The following is an 18,080-nucleotide window of genomic DNA, read 5'->3' as shown; positions in this document are numbered from 1 at the left end:
AAAAGATAAAAAATGAGAATATTCTGCTTTCATTTGAAATATATATTGAGATCTCATGTAGTGCTTTCCAGCAGCAGTTACTACCTTCCCTTATTTGAAGGAGAGTATACAATTTTCCAGTGGAATACTATGTTTTGTGCTGTGGTATGGAGTCAAAATATTGGTCTTCAGATACATGGAATTTTTATATACAGAAAAGATTTTCTAATGTGGATGGATTGATGGTAACTAACCCACAGGAGCAGATTACTTCAGGGCTGTTGGTAGCCTAAGGATCTTCTCTCTGTCACCTTACCAAACTGCACAGAGCAGCATGTTCTCTAATGATTACTTGACGTGGAAATAGTAGTGATTTGACATCCCTTGCTTTTATGCCTTCCCAGCTGCTACTTGGGTTCATCCATCTCTGACCAATCCCTGCTGGCTGGGTCTTACAAAAAATTAGTCCTGGTTAGCTTACTTCAGAATCTCTAAAAAAGCTTTGGAACAGTTTTTCAGCAACACAGCTTGCAATTTCAGAGTAGGTGACAGCATAGTATGCAGCAAAGTTTCCTGACACTTATTTGAACTGACATGCCTGACTTTTTTATGTCTTTACCACTTGTGAGCAATGTGGTAGTCCCAAATGCGTGGACATTTATCTTCATATTGTAGTATCACTATTTTTCTTATGCATCTATTAATTCTTTTATAACAACATTTTCAGGGTATCAAGTTTCTTCTCTTACTGGAACTAAATTAAAAGATGTAGAGCTGCATTGTCCAGGCTAGCTGAAAAGTGTAATTTTACAGAAAAAGGCTAATGAGGTTAGAATAACAAACTTAGGGTTTGTATCATTTGTCATTTTCTAAGAGTAAGAAAGATTCACAGTAAAATTATGCTACATAAATTGTGTCATGGAAAAGGCCTGTTACTTAAACAATTTATCTCTGTAGAATTTGCTGTTGGATACAGTCTTACAATAGTTATTGTCTGCTGTAGAGAAAGTTGACAGGATGATCTAATGTTTTTTCTAACCTTTAGTATGGTTCTTTCTCTGAAAAGGCAAATAATGCTATTTTTAGAAGGTAGCTGCTTTTGTAGTTGCCAGCAATCACAGCAGTGATTTCCATTATCGTGTGATTTTTAAATTCTACAAATCTGCATTTCTCTTTTGAATTTTAGATACCATTCCAGGGAGACAATGCATGGCCTCCTACTTCTTTCTCACGAGACAGTTCGATAATGTCATAACTTACCTCGACTCAGTCAAGGTTAGTATTCTTATATTATAGCAGTATTACTGTAAAGCATGGAATCACTGCTTATGAAACTACACTGTACTCTGTGAGACACTGTATAAACATAAAGAGTTACAGAAACACAATGGTAAGAGCAAGACACAGGAGCAAGAGTGGGATGTGAGTGGTCATTACAGCAAATGGATCAAAATGTAAAGAAGCAGTTTGAGACAGCATCAATGGGCATCATGGTCTCATTACACTTGCAATTTAAGCATTATCAAGCTTTCTGGTGGCATCACAAAAGATGAGGAAGATGATTAAAGGAAGGCAATGAAAAAAAATTGTGGGTATTTATGGAGTGGGCAGCATGGAAGAAAAAACCAAAATGTTTTCTTAAGATTTATCAAAAGAGTGATGGTGACTATTGTCATTGGTTAATAACTGGGGACAACATTTTAATGAATGTGCAATGAAGATAGGACGCAAAGGACTCTGAAAGTAATAATGCTTATATTTTACAAGGAAAGCAGTCAATGAAGGGTTAAGATAGGGCAGTGCTACCAAGGTAGTAAGCTAAGAATAATATTTTTGCAGAAGTGATCTGGGTGGCATCCTGCATTTTTTAAAATAAGAAGAGAAGGTATTTTCAGTTATAATGCAGCATTATCAGATCATTGGTATTCATTGGGTAAAATGGATGTGGTTTACAGATATCTAGTTAGAAGTCAGATGTGAGGAAAAAGAGAGGCTTGAGTGTGATTATAGCATTAACTGATTGCTGACTTGTTCTAGTGACTTGGAACTAAAGTTGTAAGAACTCTATATTTGGTAGAAAAAGAAACAAGAATCTAAAAAGAAATTATTGGGGAGATAAACAAGATGAGCACAATTACAATGTTCTAAGGAGGGTGAGATCTAAAGAAAGTCAGGTGGTTGTAATGGTGCCAAAAGCAGCTAAAGAGTGTAAAATGAGGAAGATGTAGAGACTTAAACTTCATCTGGAAAGAGGTCATTGAGGAAATCCCAAGTGGCTGTAGCCACTGGAATGTCTCCCCTGTAGTGGAATAAAGAGACACTCCACCACCCCTCAGTGTGTGTGTGTAATTGGAAAAAAAGGAGAGCTGGAAACTAACAGTGAGATTTGTTTTGCCTAACTTGAGCCATCTAAAGTTCTAATTTTTAGTTACAACTGATCACCTGTTCTCCATCTATAGCAAACAGGTGCAGATGGTAATTTCCAGAGGAGAATTCATCCGATGTATTTCTTACACTTATCTTAGAATGGAATGAGTCCCTCCATAGAAATACCCAGCTTTTTCAGTTTCCTTTAAAAAGTTCTTAAACAACTCGTTCTAACCTGAAGAGGTTAAGGTTAAATGCAATTACTCACCATTTCCAAGTTATATGGGAAGGCTTAGAAATGAGACAGAGAGAGGAGCATCTGGAGAGGCAAATTGAGTTGTCACTAGTACTGACATTAATATTGGAAAGCAAGGCTAGTGTTTGTAAAGGAAAGAGCCAGAGATGAACAAGACAGTAAACAGAAATTAAGAGGATGAAAGTGGGCAATAGAGAGATCAGAGGATACCTCAGAGTCATGAGGCAGGAGAAGTGCCACAGGGAAGGGATTAGTGAGATAGTTGTTGCTGGAATCGCAACAAACTCATAGTGTCTTTTCTAAGAAAATGCATTTTGTCCCTCTCAGAACACAGTTGGTGTATGGAACTCATTGTCATAGTTCAAGGTAGAGCTGAGGCTACAAATCTGGAAGGTTTTCTGTATTGTGTCTTAGCAAGTTGCAAAATTATGAAGCTTAAGTAAGATATATATTTCTTAAATTCTCAAAGGTTGTTAATTTGAGAATAGTTCAGTTGATAAATAGCGAAGTCTAGGGACAATTTTTTTCTGCCTGCTACTGCTTTTCCTACGTGGTTCTTTTGAATTAGTTGGTCATCCTCATCATTTTTTAGCTGAGACTGGCCCCTACTCAGATTTACTTAAGTCATTTCCCTTCTCATCAGATCACACAGATGCAAATAATTTATATTTTTACAGTCAAGGCTTAGGCGGCTTTAGAGTGCCCTTTGTGTTTCATTCACAGGAATAAGCTTCAGTAGAATCTTTGCAGCTCTGTAAGTGGAGCAGTGCACTCTGTAAAGATTGTTTGCATGATATTCTCTTAGGAAACACCACCTTCATCCATGATTGATTAAAACTGCTTTAGGCATGAGAATGTCTCAAAGGACAACTTATTATAAATGTATTGCCAGCTGCCCTGAGGGTGACATTATAAGACTGAGAATCAACTGAAAAGACAAGCTAATTCAGGCTCAGCTGAGTTGTGTCTGAGCATCTCGACAAAATGGACATCACTCAGAGCACAAATAGTTTTAGGAAAAGATTGAAGACCACTAAAAAGACCGTGAAAAAAGTGAAGCTAGGTACATCAGTGGGTTAAAAAAAAACAACAAACAAACAAACAAACAAACAAACCATCTAGCTGTTGTCTATGTGTTGCACTATCAACAGCACCAGTTCATTTCTGCTGGTTTTGTTTTTGTAGCAGATCTGGTCTCTAGGACTAATACAGCCAGGATAGAATGACACAGGTTTTGAATCTTGCTGCCAACAGGGTTTCTTTTCTGTTTTAATTCGAAAATACAATCAGGGCTATTTGAACAGAAGAAACTATCCAGGCAGCAAAACTGATATCTTGCTTATCAGTTTTGTTTAACCTGGGACTTGTGCTGATTCAAACGAAACTATCATTGAGGAATAATACAGTAAAGTGTTGTAATTCTCATATGGTGAAACCAGTTAGTTCACCCTAAGGGTACTGAAATGTTTTCACAAACTGAGCTTAAGATTCATCCAATTGATTCATCCTTTTGCTTTCATGGAGCTTGTTGTATTTGCCAGCTTTTGGACACTAACATAGACTGTTAGGGTAAAATGTAGACATAGAAAATGGTGACACCTCCCAGCGCTCTTTACTGCCTGGATGTATGTGGGTGGACTGGTTCTGTACCCTTTATTGACTGCCTGTGACAGGGAAGGAAGGAGGTTCTTCGAGTGTCTCTATGTCATCAAAGAAGATAGAGAGCACTGGGAAAGGGGTTTGTCCCTTGCTTCCCATAGCTTTTGTACAATCCAAACTATGCTTTTTACCCTCTCCTTGCACTTTAATGCAAAACAAAAAGATTGATATGTCCACACAAATTCTCTTTCTTTTATAGATGTTATATAAGGGAAAAAAGTCTCTTCTTCCACACACCTTGCCATTAGGCACCCAGGAAGGCTTTTCTTACAGTGACTGTAGTGGTTAAACCACCCTGCATTTTTCTCATGCTCTTTCATAAGCACTGCACCTCTCCTCGGCAGCGATCCTCAATCCCATCCCATCCACGATTGCAGCTGTGGTATTGTGTTCCACCTTACCTCTACCAGGTCCACTGGTGCAGCAGTGTGAGACAGTGCTGAATGTAGAACACACTCAGCTGATTTCTGGTCATCTGAGTTATCCTTCAGTCTGGGCATCTGACTATAATCAAATTGAAGCTATTTGGGTCAAACACAAACATCAGGCTAACCTATACCTACAGTTATATTTCCTGATTTGGCCCGTGGAGCTTTTTAGAAAACAGCTAGATCAATCTGATCTGTCATTAACCAGATCTGTCCAGCCAAATATTATGGGAGAGAAAAACTTAAGAGTTGCACTTCAGATAGGGAGAAGGGTGCCTCTAAACAAGGCTTGAGCTTAAGGTTAAGTCCCATGACATGGTGTGCTGCCTGGCTACAGCCAGATACTGTGGCTCCACCTCCATTATGTGATCCAGTGTGTCAGACTAGCTTCTGTCACATAACCAGATCCACAGGATCTCTTGTTGAACCTTGAGAAGTCTTGGAAAAATAAACTGTTCATCTCCTTAAGCTATTAAGGAGTCAACTGCCTATTTACCACCCTAGTGTGGTGAAATAAGTGCTTGGGAGGTGAAAGAGACTATGGCAGCACAGCACGTCTTCACATGCCCAAAGTGAAAATTATACCCACAAAAGCTGCCACTGCAGTTCTGAGCTTGGAACATTCAGCAGATCTCTCATGGTTAATGCTGTGGAATGTTCCAGCTGTGTTTGTAGTCACGAATCTAGGATGGAAAGCCAGTCCATAATTTTCTACCCACTGTTTATAAATGCCGTATGTTCATAATGTGGGTTTTTCTTTTTCCTTCCCATTGTCTTGATATAGTCTGACTCAGATTTAAGGGAGGGGGGTGTTTTTAATGTTGTTACACGGTGGAAGGAGGCTTTTTTTTGTTTATTTGTTTAGGTTTTGTCTGTGTGGCTTATTTTCCAGAATTACTTCTACAACAATGACATTTTTAACTTTAACTACGCTCAAGCCAAAGCTGCCGTGGGCAATTTTATTGAGGCTGAAGAGGTATGTATATACTGTATTTAAAGAAAAACAATGGAAACATTTCCCACATACTCCCCTCTTTCCTTCCTTTTCTTCCTCCAGACCTTCATGTTGGTTGAAAATAAGTAGGTTGTGTGGAACATGATCTTCCCCTTCTTAGAGGAACTGGAACTCTCAATGAGCATTATTCAGGAAAGATTATCATGCTAATCTTGTAATGGGGGGTATATGGGGACTCATGCTGCTTGTGGTGTATCACAAGAGTGCTTGCAGCTATCTCTAATTGATCAAAGAATGCCCTCTTAATCAGATTTCCTACGCTTTGTCTGAGATCCTAGGCAGTCTCATTGTTCAGACTGACTTGGGCATGCTAAGTAGAAGACGCCCGAATAGTGAAGAGCTTATAGGTGTCCCTAGAAATTTGTGCTTAAAAAAACAAATGTCTTCCTCTGGGAGATGTGAGAAGAAAAGAGGAAGTGCTCACTATCTTATTCAGCAGCATCCAGACGCAGCTGGAAGAGATTAACTTCTACACACAGCATTTTTTGTGTCTATGTGCAGTAGAAACTTAATTATAAGTAAAATATGCAAAAGCAACTAGCTATTATGAAGATGGAAGCAACATTTTTCCACAAGACAAGAAAGAAGACAAGCCAGAAAAGAAACCAAAACAGCCACGTAGTCTAAAATGAATCATATAAGTTTCGTTGGCTTGGGTTTTTTTTGTTTGTTTCTCCTGTATTGCTTTTTAACTCTTCACGTTTCTTGACGACAGAGAGCATCCTGGGTTTTTCCTTTTCTTCTTTTGTGTTCCCCCAGCACCCACCTCCTTAATTTCTGTGACCTGAAATTGCATCTCTCATTAAGAAAAATATTCAAAACTGTCAGAAAAATGGATATATATTTCAATTCACCTACCTTAGTTTAGTTAGCTTAATGAAAATGTATGTGAGTATCTGTTAAAACTATGCTAGCAGGCTATGCTGATCCCTGAGACTTCGTAGAAACGATAATGCTAAAAGTAAGCTTTAGCTGCAGCCAGACAATGAAGAAACACAAAGGTGTGAGCTGTTGTTAATTGACGTATTTCCTCTTCAAATGAATCTATAGAAACTTGTGTAACATAGGTGATGCATTTAAATAACAGAATTATGTGATTAAATTGATTAGTCTGGCCTGATGTCTGATCTTTGATTGTAATGACACTTTGATACAAATATCTCCCTTCCCTAGTGTCTTGTAAAGTTGCAATAATCTCCACATGTAGCATTTATTAATTATTTGAAAGCTTACATCCCTGGACATAATGAAATAAAACCTATGATAAAATGTTACATAGAGAGATAATGCTGCTATGTTTTTATTTCTTCCCTTTTACCCCCTCCCTAAGCCCCTGAAATTAGGGGATCAGCAATGTTTAACCAATAAAAATGTTGGTAATTTGTGGAACTCACTGTTCCAGTAAGTGCATCTGCATCTATAAAGGTGTTTTTAGTTTTGCCAGTAGCATCCTAGTAAAGTTACAGAGAGAGGCTTCTGTAGCTTTTTTCTGTGAGCAAAGCCAGAGTACATTTTAAAATGTGTAACTTCCCCCCACGCATCCTTTCAGATGTAGAATGTAACAAACCTGTATTTGTACAGTAAGTTATAAAAGACAAATATTTTGCCTCAGAACCTTAGTGTAACAAATATGGTTAGAAATGGCTTATTGCTGACCTGGAATGATCTTTGACGTGTATGGGGAGGAAAGGCTCATATATATGTGAAATTTCTGGTATTTCAAGAAGATGCTAATGTAATTGCTTGCATTGCTTTCTAAACAAACACATTCCAAATAGCTTTTCCCACAGGCCCAGTGTTCCTTTGTGTGGTTCGTGTTGCATGGCCGCCCACTGGCACTTGTTCAGAGCAGGCCGCACCCTCCACACAGCTCAACCTTCTGAAGCTGCAGAAATCTCTTGATAAGCATGGCTCTGTTTAAATCCTTCACCTACCCAAAAGAGCCATGCCCTTGTGCTGCATTCGCGTACCCTAGCTTTTCACATGAAGCAGTTGCTCGTTTGGCTTAACTTTTAGCTGCATGTTGAAACGAGGCAGGTCTGCCTCCCATTTGTTTTAAAGTTACAAGCATGTATAATCTTTTATTTCCCTTCTTCCTGCAGGTGTTTCTTTTGATCCAGAGTGAGAAGATAAAGAATGATTTTGTCTACATTAGCTGGCTAGCTCGCTGCTGTGAGTCATTTTACCCTCAACATTGCGGAAAAGAGATCCTCCTCTATTGCATCAGTCTTGGCAATCCACTTTCTTAATTGAATTTAATGTTGGAGGTGGATTCGGGACTGTGAAAGTGAAAAGCTGATTGCACTAGTTGCAGTGTGGGTGGTTATTCACCTTTAGTAAACAATTACTGCTTTGGTGCAGCACTGTTACTGTTCCGTCAGTGCGGCTTTGTCCTAACCAGTGAATCTTTATCCACTTAGTTGTCTGCTCCAATTGTTTGAGCAAAGATTTCCTATCTTAAAAGTCCGAGTTACAACTCTAAAATGTTCAAAGTAAAACATAAAAAATAGAAGCATCCATACTGGGTCAGGTACAAAGGTCTGTCCTACCTCAAGGGTAGCCAATGTCAGATGTGTAGGGGAGAGAAGACTTAGGGAAGCATATGTGGTATTTTTCTTCCTACCACTTTGTTCTTCATGTTGTCCAAACTCCTGTGCCTGAGGGATATCTTTTATAATCTCAGCATGTTTTTTCTTCCATAAAAGTTCATTTTTCTCTTGAAACCAGGAAATTTTTTGTATGTTTACTGTTCTACTGCAAATTTTATTCAGTATATTCAAGTTAGTTTTTAAAACATTGTAGACTACACCTCAGTACAGCTGCAGCGCCATGTCCAAAATAGTACAAAGGTGGGCTTTTCTAATGCCTCGAGTCTGAGACTCCCTAGGCAAATTTGTTTTCTTCACAGTGCCTCAATACAAAAACATTCTCTTAACAAACAATTTTAAGTAGTTGTACGTGGAATGTAATTATATATGCTTTGGGACATGATAACGTATTGCAGATGTGGTCAACATCTCTAAGGTGATTTTTCCAGGCAGGCAAATCACACCTATAGATGCCTATCTATGACTCTATTTTAGGATGTGCCAGTTGATTTCCTCTTTCATTAAGCTGCAGTACCTGGTTATGTTTAAGTGTTTTATATGAGAGTATTTTATGTGAATTTTTGAGATGGGAGAGTTCCCATTGCAAAGGGAAATCGTGATTGTTCAGTACATGGCTTTTATGCCTTCCATTCTTTGCCGTAGTAGTTCCTTGACATACATCTGAGGATGCAGAACTCTTTGAAGGTGCTGCTTATGCAAGAAGTAGAATTAACACCATGTTATCAGTTGTAAATTTTCTAGCTCTTTCACATGATTTGCTATTTATTCTTGTGTGCCTTTTGCCATTCTGAATTCCTGCTGAAATTTCTGTAGAACTAGTCTTTTCTTCTCTGTCTGTCTTAAAATTTATCATTTTTCATTCACAAATAGCTGCTAGAATTCTTTGCTGAAACAACTGTTCAGTGATTAGTAAAGTTATATTTCAGTATCATGTATGTAAATTACTATTAGTCTTCTGATTATAAGCTGCTGTAGAAATTACAAAGCATTGTAATGCATTCATGTTGAAGTATGATTAGATATTGAGTCATAAACAATTCAGCGCTGAAATAGTTCGAAAGGGTAGAAAATACCAGAGAAGCATCTTTTTTGGATGCTATTTTTTTGGTTTGATACTATTGTCCTATTTATACCAAATCGTTCTTAAAGAGGAGGCAAAAAAACCCATTGAATTAGCCCAATACTGCATTTCTCTGGATAGATGGGTTGGTATTTGGAAATGAAGACCTGGCTATTTGCTGCTGTGCATGGTATCTGGAACTGATGAAAGAAAAAAATCTGATTTGATGTCTTGCTGCCTCCTAGATGAGAAGTGTCCATGAATCCTATAATTTGTTGTTACATGTTTCTTGTTGATGATTGCCACCCATTCTATCTGCAACGCGTGCATTAACTTATTATATCTCTGCCAAACACAAGCGGTCCATGTGTGCACAGCCAACTACTCAGTGGGTAGTTGGTAAGACTTGAAAAAGAAAGGAATACTTAGTTCCATTTTCTTTTCTCCCTGTACTTGAATGAGTCTGGGATTACCAATGTCAGCCTGAGATTCAATAGAATGTGTCCTTGTCTCCAGAAAATCAAATTTTAGAAGTCTTTGTGTTCGAACACTCTAGTAGAATTTCCATTTGCCGACACAGAAAATTCAGATTCTTTTATTTCTAATTGTGTATAGCAGTGATGTTGAAGTTAAAGGCCAATGAAGAATTCTATACACATAGACAAATTTAAAACCAGCACAAAATCTCAAGCATTTGGAAATATTTTTCTAGTAGATGCTTAATAACAAGTTTGCTTCATGCCCCCTCCTCACTTTGATTTGCTGTAGTTCATGGGATTTAAATGTTTAGGTTGAGGTGGGCACCAAGTATTAAAGACTTTGGTTCAGTGCCAATTAGCTTTTTTCTGTGTTTAGGAACACATAATCCTAAATGTCACCATCTAAATGGATTGCCACAGTTCATTCTCCTGCATAAAATAACTTCTCTAATGCTTCCCGTTCTTTTCCCTAATCACATCTGAAATCATGAGAGTTGTGCTTATTGCTGTATCTGTGAAATACAAATTGAGATGTGAATGCCATAATTATTCCTCTTGACACTGGTACTCTCTGAATTGCTGTTATCACTAGGCAGGAGGACAAGTTTCCTTCCCAACCTCGTGCTCACAGGGTGAGGCATGCACTTACATTAAGCAAGGAAATTTAGGAACATTTATTTCACTTGCCATCGAGTATTGTGAGTGGCATATTCTTTTCTCTATCCCAGCTTTTTGTTGTTATTGCAGATATTATGAATAAGAAGCCACAGCTTGCCTGGATGCTCTATGCAAAGATGGAGACCTCGGGGGAGTCCGTTAACCTTTTGCAGCTCATTGCAAATGATTGCTACAAAGTGAGTTTTCTCTGTCACCTTAGTTCAGTGATTGTACCGACAGATGTATTTTTTTATACTTCCCATAATTTCCGGTAGTGAACTTTGTTCAATAACAGTGGATTGTCTAGTAATGTGTGGTAGATAAGTTAGCAAGGATTAGTCAGTATTTTAACCTACAGGCTGTCTTGGTAGACAACCTACTGATTAAAACGTTGGTAAATTACTGCACCTTTGAGCTATCAATAACGATAACTGTTTCTTCTCCTACTAGGGATTTTAAGAAAAAAAAATCTAGCATGGATTCAGCAAGAAGGCTTGTGCTGCATTTTTTCCAGGACAGTGGCATTTCCCCTTACAGCCTGTAACGGCAATGGCAGATACTCCTGTGTTAATCATAAGGAAATGGAGAGAGAATTCCCACAGCCACTATTCTGTCTGTCTGAGTCAAGCAGAGAGACACAATGTGTGGATAGTCATTAGAAATAAGATTATTCAAAAAATGGCAAGCTTATCTGCCTACAGTGGGATCCATACTAACGTGTAATAGTTCTTCTTTGGAACCTTTTCTAGTTAAAGAGGTGATGTTAAACTAAGCTGTCTAACATTTTTAAAAATCAAGCTAGACAAGACAATATCTACTTTAAAATGCCCAGACCATCCCTACTAGAACAAGTTAAAAGATATGCTACCTATCTTGTACTAAGTTTCTAGATTGTGTTTACTCATTCTTATGTTTCGTGCTAATATAGTGCTGGCACACCTCCAAATTCTCGTTTATACAAAGCTGTGTTAATAGTGAAGACATCTTGGGAAGCTGATTATGATTCTGCCTGAATTCCTAACATCTAATTCTTCACATGGTGTCTGTACACAGTGAGACCAAGCTCTGATTCAAGTTTTCTTGCTGCTCTGCAAAGCGTGGAAAGAAAACAAAGAGCTTCATCCACAGGAAGGATGTAGAGGCATATAAAGAAAACTTGTTTGAGAGGATTGTAAATGGTATTATCAGAGAAAGAGAAATTGGTTGTCCTAATCAGAGTGGTGCTGTGCAGGATTTCAATAGACAATACTAGGATGCTGTATCTGGCATCTTCTGTGCCATCTACAAGGAGTATTGCCCTGTGTTCAGACCTAGTAGCAGCTCAGTGACAACAGAAAAGGGTGTTCTTTGGAAAAGTGACATAGTGAGACACAGGGCATCCACTTCTCAGAATGTATTGGCCAGAATTTATTATATCAGAAGGTGCACTGAAGTTATTTGGGGAGCAACTGGTTTAGCTTTTATTAATTTAATTAATTTTAGGTTAAGTATAAGCTATAAGAAAAAATCATAATTTTGTGATTGTGCAAATATAGTTGTTCACTGTTTTAAGAAGGAAGATGTGAGAAGAAGAGCAGAACACGGATGATGGGTATAAAGCTCATGGATCTGTTCCAGTAGAGCCTAATACAAGTGACCACACATGAGAGCTAGCAGCTATTAGTATAGGCTTGTTAGAGATACAGTGACCAAACTTGCCGTCATAGAGGACAGATAGTAAACTGGGTCCAGTTGAAAGCTCCCAGTGATTCTCAATTCAGCCAAGCTCTCCAAAGAGCAACAGTATCTGCATATAATCTGGAACTTTTTTGCTGTTTTCTTTCATCTAACAAAATAAAATTCTCAAAATCCTAACAAACACATAACTGAAAATCAGAAAATTTACCTTGTGATCTCAAAAGCTTTCTCCTAAAACTGAGTAAATTATCCCTTGCACATCTTTCAAGTATTCCATCCACTGCATCACCCAAAAAGTCTTGTTGCTCAAGCAAGTGGCTGTGCCTCTGGTGTTTCCCAAAACTGCAATTTGTGCAAGCAAGTTGATAATAAGACCTTATGTAAAATCTCTCTCTAGGCCATTATAAGTCTCACTTGAATCAATTGATTACTTTGCCTAACTTCTTCTCAAAACCTTATTGTACTCTAGGGGAGAAGCAGCTCCATGCTTTGGATTTATCTAGAGCTCTTAAAAGCTATGCTTAAAGGACTAAATTTTTTGGCTTAATTATATTTCTACATATGGCCATAAAATGACTGCCTCAAAGCTCAAGGAATTTTGTTTCAAAAGTGATTAATATAGCTTTAGAACCTGTCTTTCTACTCTACCAGCTGTTTGTGCCTCTTCCACTAAACGGCAAGGACCCTGTTGTTTCAGTTTATGTAGCAGTTTCCATGGCTGTGCCATAGCTGTAACTTAAGAAGACGCACTGGGCTTCACTCAACAGAATGCTAAATGAACATGAATGGAGGAAGGACAACAGTGACCTCAGACTCAGTGTGGCTGGATGCACTGTTGCTATGCAGATAGAAGTTGTTCAGTGAGGAAACTGGGATTCAGAACTTCTGGCTAATTTCTTGCTACTTCTTATGCAATAGCCCACATTATCCGTGTGCAGGGAACTTGGGTTGAAGCAATTCCTGCTTTTATGCCAGCTAGAAGGAGGACGTTAAACCCATTATCTGCTTACTGGAACTAGATCTGTTTGGAGAGATCAGTGTTCATTTTTTTCTTTTTAGCTGACGCATCTGATACCGTTTATACTCACTTTCTTTAGGAATTTCCTTCTGTGTTCACCTATGGGATGATCCTAGCCACAAACAACATTGCTATTCAGGCTTGCCCAAGTGAAGCACACTCATGGGCATAGATAAGGTCCATATGAGTTTATGCTGTCTTCAAAAGCCACAGTTATTGTGGTCACTCCTTTCACACTGACTGTCGCCAGCCAATTTGCTTCTTGTTCCTATTTATAAGTAGAGAAGCTGAGGCAGAAAAGAACAGGGTACATAGTAGATTTTCCTATGCTCAGGAAAGATTTTTATTATAGAGGCACTGAATCTTACTTTGTACTGTACTGTAGCAGTTAAGAAAAACATTTAGTTCTAAGTTAAACCCAAAAGAAATTAAAATATGTCTCTGCGACCATCTTTAGATGAGGAAAAGTGGTTCCATTTTCAAATGTTCAGACTAGTTTGAAGTTGATATTCTATCAAGGACTTTAGCGTAATCGGTACAACACTAGGTAGGACACTTCATAAAAAAAGTTCTGTAAGCTAGTGTTACCTGTCTATGATCAAAACAGGGCCAGTAAATGCCAACTGATAAAGTTCACAGTGCAGGTTGTCTATAATGTGTTCAAAGGCATAGACTAGTAACATTACAATACTGCCTGTTTCCCTCTGTAGAACTGAAATGTGCCTGTTCTGTGTCACTTGCTGCCTGCTGAAAAACAGGAGAATGCACTTTGCTTCTATGTCTTACTGCTGGTTTTGGAAAACTGAGCTCAAAATTTTTAATCCCCTTCTGAAAGATGGTCATATAGTCAGGAATAATGCTTCACTTTCTGTGCAGATGCGTCAGTTTTACTATTCAGCCAAAGCATTTGCTATTCTGGAGAGACTGGACAGTAATTCTGAATACACTGAGGGCAAGATAGGTGCTTGTGTGGGTGTCTTCCAAATGATCATAGCTGGCCGAGAAGCAAAGTGAGTATTCTGTGTTGTATCTGAATTTGTTTTGTTCTTTTCCTATTTCCTGTTACCTGTAAGCCAGAATCATAATCTTAGCTTTAGGAGCTATATATCCTCTTCCAGTCCTTCACTGACCTTTCAGAGAACAGACACTCTGGCCAGTGGTTCCATATGTAGTATTCAATTCGAAGTGTATCTTCCACAGTTATAGAATATGTGGTGGAGAATAACTTACTGACGAATGCTCTGAACTGTAGGAAACCAACATATATTAGGAAGAGCAATGTTATAAATGTAGTATGTTCATGAACTGAGGCAAAAGAACCTCATTTCATGTTGATGACATAAGCATGGAAATCTGTCCCATGACATTTTAAGGTTCATAGAACAGAGCTAAGGAAACATTTACTCAGCGCTGCAGGAAGGACACGATTTCTTTAAACAAAGAGCAGATGAGACTGTGTTTTCACTAAAATTTGCTTTCTGAAGACACTGTCTATGTCTGACAAATATACTTACTTCATGAAAGCTTAAAGGAAATTATTGGTGTTAATGATAATTTTGCTTTCGACCCATTTCACTGAATGGGAGAATGAGAGAGAGCAGTGAGGCTGATTAGGAACTGTTCCCTCATGAATAGTCTGCTGTGATGCCAGATGGCCATCCTCCCCTGGCCAAAGTTGCTGTTCCATATGTGACTGCTAGGTGCATATCTTGGCTTCTACACCTTCCTTGTATTCCCTTCTCTGCTGGAATAATCTCATTAACTACTGCACCCTTCAAGTGTCCTTTTAGCAATTACTGCAGTAGATGCAGTAAAATACACATGGCTTGCGTGATTTTTAATAAGTATATGAGTTCTTGCTGTAAAGTAGCTGGCAAACTGCAGCTTCATACTGTTTTTTCCTATTGCTAATGTTCACTTCCATGTTATTTCATAGAATCATAGGATAGTTTGTGTTGGAAGGGACCTTAAAGATCATCCAGTTCCAACCTCCCTGCCATGGGCAGGGACACCTCCCACCAGACCAGGCTGCTCAAGGCCCCATCCAACCTGGCCTTGAACACTTCCAGGGGTGGGGCATTCCCTGGGCAACCTGTGCCAGTGCCTCACCACCCTCATAGTGAAGAATTTCTTCCTAATGTCTAACCTAAATCTTTCCCTTTCCAGTTTGAAGCCATTCCCCTTGTCCTATCCCTCCATGCCCTTGGAGTCCCTCCCCAGCTTTCTTGTAGGCCACCTTCAGGTACTGGAAGGCCACTGTAGGGTCTACCCAGAGCATTCTCTTCTCCAGGCTGAACAACCTCCGTTTGTATTCGTGTGTAAGGTGCTTTGGCAGCATTAAGCTAGGTGTTACCATACTGAAGACAAGCAAGTAACAGTAAAGAGAAAAAAAGCTTACTTTTGTTCCAGGGTACTATTTGCAAGAGTAAGCATTTATATATAAATACACATGCATGTGCGCACTAAACTCCAAACTGATTACATTTTGCTTTTTTTTGCTTTTGATTTCTTTCTTTGTTGGAATTGTTTACGAGCCCCCTCCTTTTTTTTTTTTTTTTTTTTTTTTTTTGTCCCCTGGGGTCTTATCTGCTCTCCATTGTTACCTATTCCTGCTCTGCAGATGAACGTGACCTTTCTGTCTAGGAGCCATGTTTTGCAAAATCGTTTGGATGTGGATGGCTGTTTATTGTATCAGTTGGGTCTCACCCTCATTTAAATCTTTGCTTTTCCCCTTCGTAGAGGGAGTCTGCAGGAAGTGCTGCATCTCCTGAAGAGCACCAGTAATTCTAAAGTAGAATACATTGTCCGCATCATGAAAAAGTGGGCCAAGGAGAACTGAATCCCTCTTTAAGTGGGGAACCAGGTCAGTTCCTGTTGTGTGTGTGGCTGTAAGATGTGTGTCTTTGTTTCTCCTGTGCATTCTGGGTATCTCCTTCCTTGCAGGACTTTCGACTATCAAGCAGGTTGGCCCAGCTGAGCAACAGCTCAGTGCAATGAGACCAAAAAATTCAGCAAGTTGGGGTTTTTTCCTTAAAATTTTATTGGTACTTTTTCTGTTGCACCAGATCGTTGCACCAATTTGATTGAGATTCCTCAATCAAAGTTTCTCAGGTTTTTAGTAGTAATTCTAACTGTCCACGAGTCAAAGTGCTCCTCAGGCGTTCCCCAGATTTCTCAACACAAGTTACTGGTGCTTTGTGGCGTTTTTTTTCAGCAAGTCTGCTTGCCTCTGGAGAAGAATCTTTTGTTAAACGGCTGAGGCGAATCTACTTCATCAAGATGCAGAATGGGGCAAGCGGAGAGGATGATGGTGACAATAGCCAGTGCTAGGGTATTAGATAGTACATATAGACTTCTATGTATTACCTGTGTAGGGTAAAATACAAACCATATTCTAAGCACTGTTCTTTTCTGGATAAATGTTGGTAACTAATAAATACATTTCTTATTTTTGTCTATAAGGATTGTTTTGTCTCTTAATATTAATTCTGAAGATGAGGGTTAATCAATCCAAAATGCCAAGCTCAGTTGGCAAGACTCAGCAACAGGCACGCTAAGTTCTGCAGCTGGGCACTACGTCGAGGCAGAAAACACGCTCTTGCGTGTGCAAGGTGCGAGAGACACCCCCCCCCAAGAGGGAGCAAGGAGTGAGCGGCTCCTGATTCTGGGTCGCAGCAGCTGACGTGGGGCAGGGCATTCCCAGAAGAGTCTGTGGGGGATTTAAGTGGCACTTCGGATGCACCAGTGACCAGAGCACTGCATGCAGGAGCGTGCAGACGGGGCAGGACTCGTCAGAAGGGCAGGGCTTGGCAGTTGGCAAAGGCAGTTAATGCAGGGAGGGCACAGTCTCCATGCTCAGGAGGTGAACTCAGTTGGTGAGAAAGAGCCCAGCCATGGTGTCCACTGAGCGAGGCTGCTTCATCTGCATCTGCCAGAAGGGACACATCAGCTCAGACTGTGCTATCAGCCGACCAGATCTCTGGCTGCAGGGAGTGCCACCAGTGTGCACTGGAAACAGAGGGCAGTGGAGGCAACAGTTATGTGAGGTGTGAGATGGTGGACCATCTCAGCCTGGTGGCAGAGCTGTGAGAGGAGGTAAATAGGTTAAGGAGCATCAGGGAGTCTGAGCAAGAGATAGACTGGTGGAACCACACCTTGAGTTTCCTGAAACAGGAATGGAGACAGACACTGGAAAAAGCCTCTGGTCAAAGAGATTCAGTATCTTCCCCCCACCAGAATGTAGGCAGAGACTGAAAGGGAAGTAGTGAGTGGAAGCAAGTCCACCAACAGGGCAGAAAACAAACCCCTTCCTTGCCCACGCCTCCCCAGGTGCCTCTGCACAGTGGATACAAGGCTCTAGCTGTGGAAGACCAACCAGAGGACAATGTGGGTGATAATCCATCTACATCAGAGGAGGAGCCAAGGCCAGAACAACACCCCTCTCTATTAGTACAACTGCCATGAGGAAAAGACAAGTCATAGTTGTAGGAGACTCCATGCTCAGGGGGACAGAGGGTCCAATATGTCAAGCAGACCCTACTCTAGGGAAGTCTGCTGCCTCCCAGGATCCCGGGTTAGGGATATTGCCAGGAAACTCCCCAGTCTGGTAATGCGCTCAGACTACTACCTGTTACTGCTCTTTCACGTGGGAGGTGACCAAGCTGCAGTACATCATCGTGGTTCAGCGGCAGACACGGTAAGTGCTGCAGCCAGGCACTAGATCAAGGCGAAGGGATGGTTGCCAGAGCAAGGGAAGCCAGGAACCCCAGAGGGAGCCCGTCGGGCTAAGCCAGACTCCTGGAAGCGGTGGCTCCTACGTGGCGCCTTGTGCAGGGATGGGGACGGTCCTGGAAGCAGCCACAGGAGATTTAAACGG

At 40.0% G+C, this 18,080-nt stretch overlaps 1 protein-coding gene across 2 annotated transcripts in view; it reads left to right on the top strand.

The window, feature by feature from the left end:
• The window catches only part of IFT56 (intraflagellar transport 56), a 48,382-nt gene extending 32,110 nt beyond the window's left edge, over positions 1–16,272 (top strand). For both annotated transcript variants that reach the window (XM_009556596.2, XM_054075967.1), the window contains 7 exons: positions 1,166–1,254; positions 5,582–5,665; positions 7,807–7,876; positions 10,600–10,706; positions 14,081–14,214; positions 15,944–16,067; positions 16,148–16,272. In XM_009556596.2, coding sequence (XP_009554891.2) covers positions 1,166–1,254; positions 5,582–5,665; positions 7,807–7,876; positions 10,600–10,706; positions 14,081–14,214; positions 15,944–16,043 — 584 coding nt within the window. In that variant the 3' untranslated portion in view covers positions 16,044–16,067; positions 16,148–16,272. The remainder of the gene's footprint in view (positions 1–1,165; positions 1,255–5,581; positions 5,666–7,806; positions 7,877–10,599; positions 10,707–14,080; positions 14,215–15,943; positions 16,068–16,147) is intronic.
• The last annotated feature ends 1,808 nt before the right edge of the window (positions 16,273–18,080 follow it).

This window comes from Cuculus canorus, chromosome 1 (genome assembly GCF_017976375.1).
Source record: "Cuculus canorus isolate bCucCan1 chromosome 1, bCucCan1.pri, whole genome shotgun sequence".
NCBI classification, from domain to species: Eukaryota; Metazoa; Chordata; class Aves; order Cuculiformes; family Cuculidae; genus Cuculus; species Cuculus canorus.
Note: the sequence above shows the minus strand (reverse complement) of the source record. Positions and strands in the feature narration are given on the sequence as shown.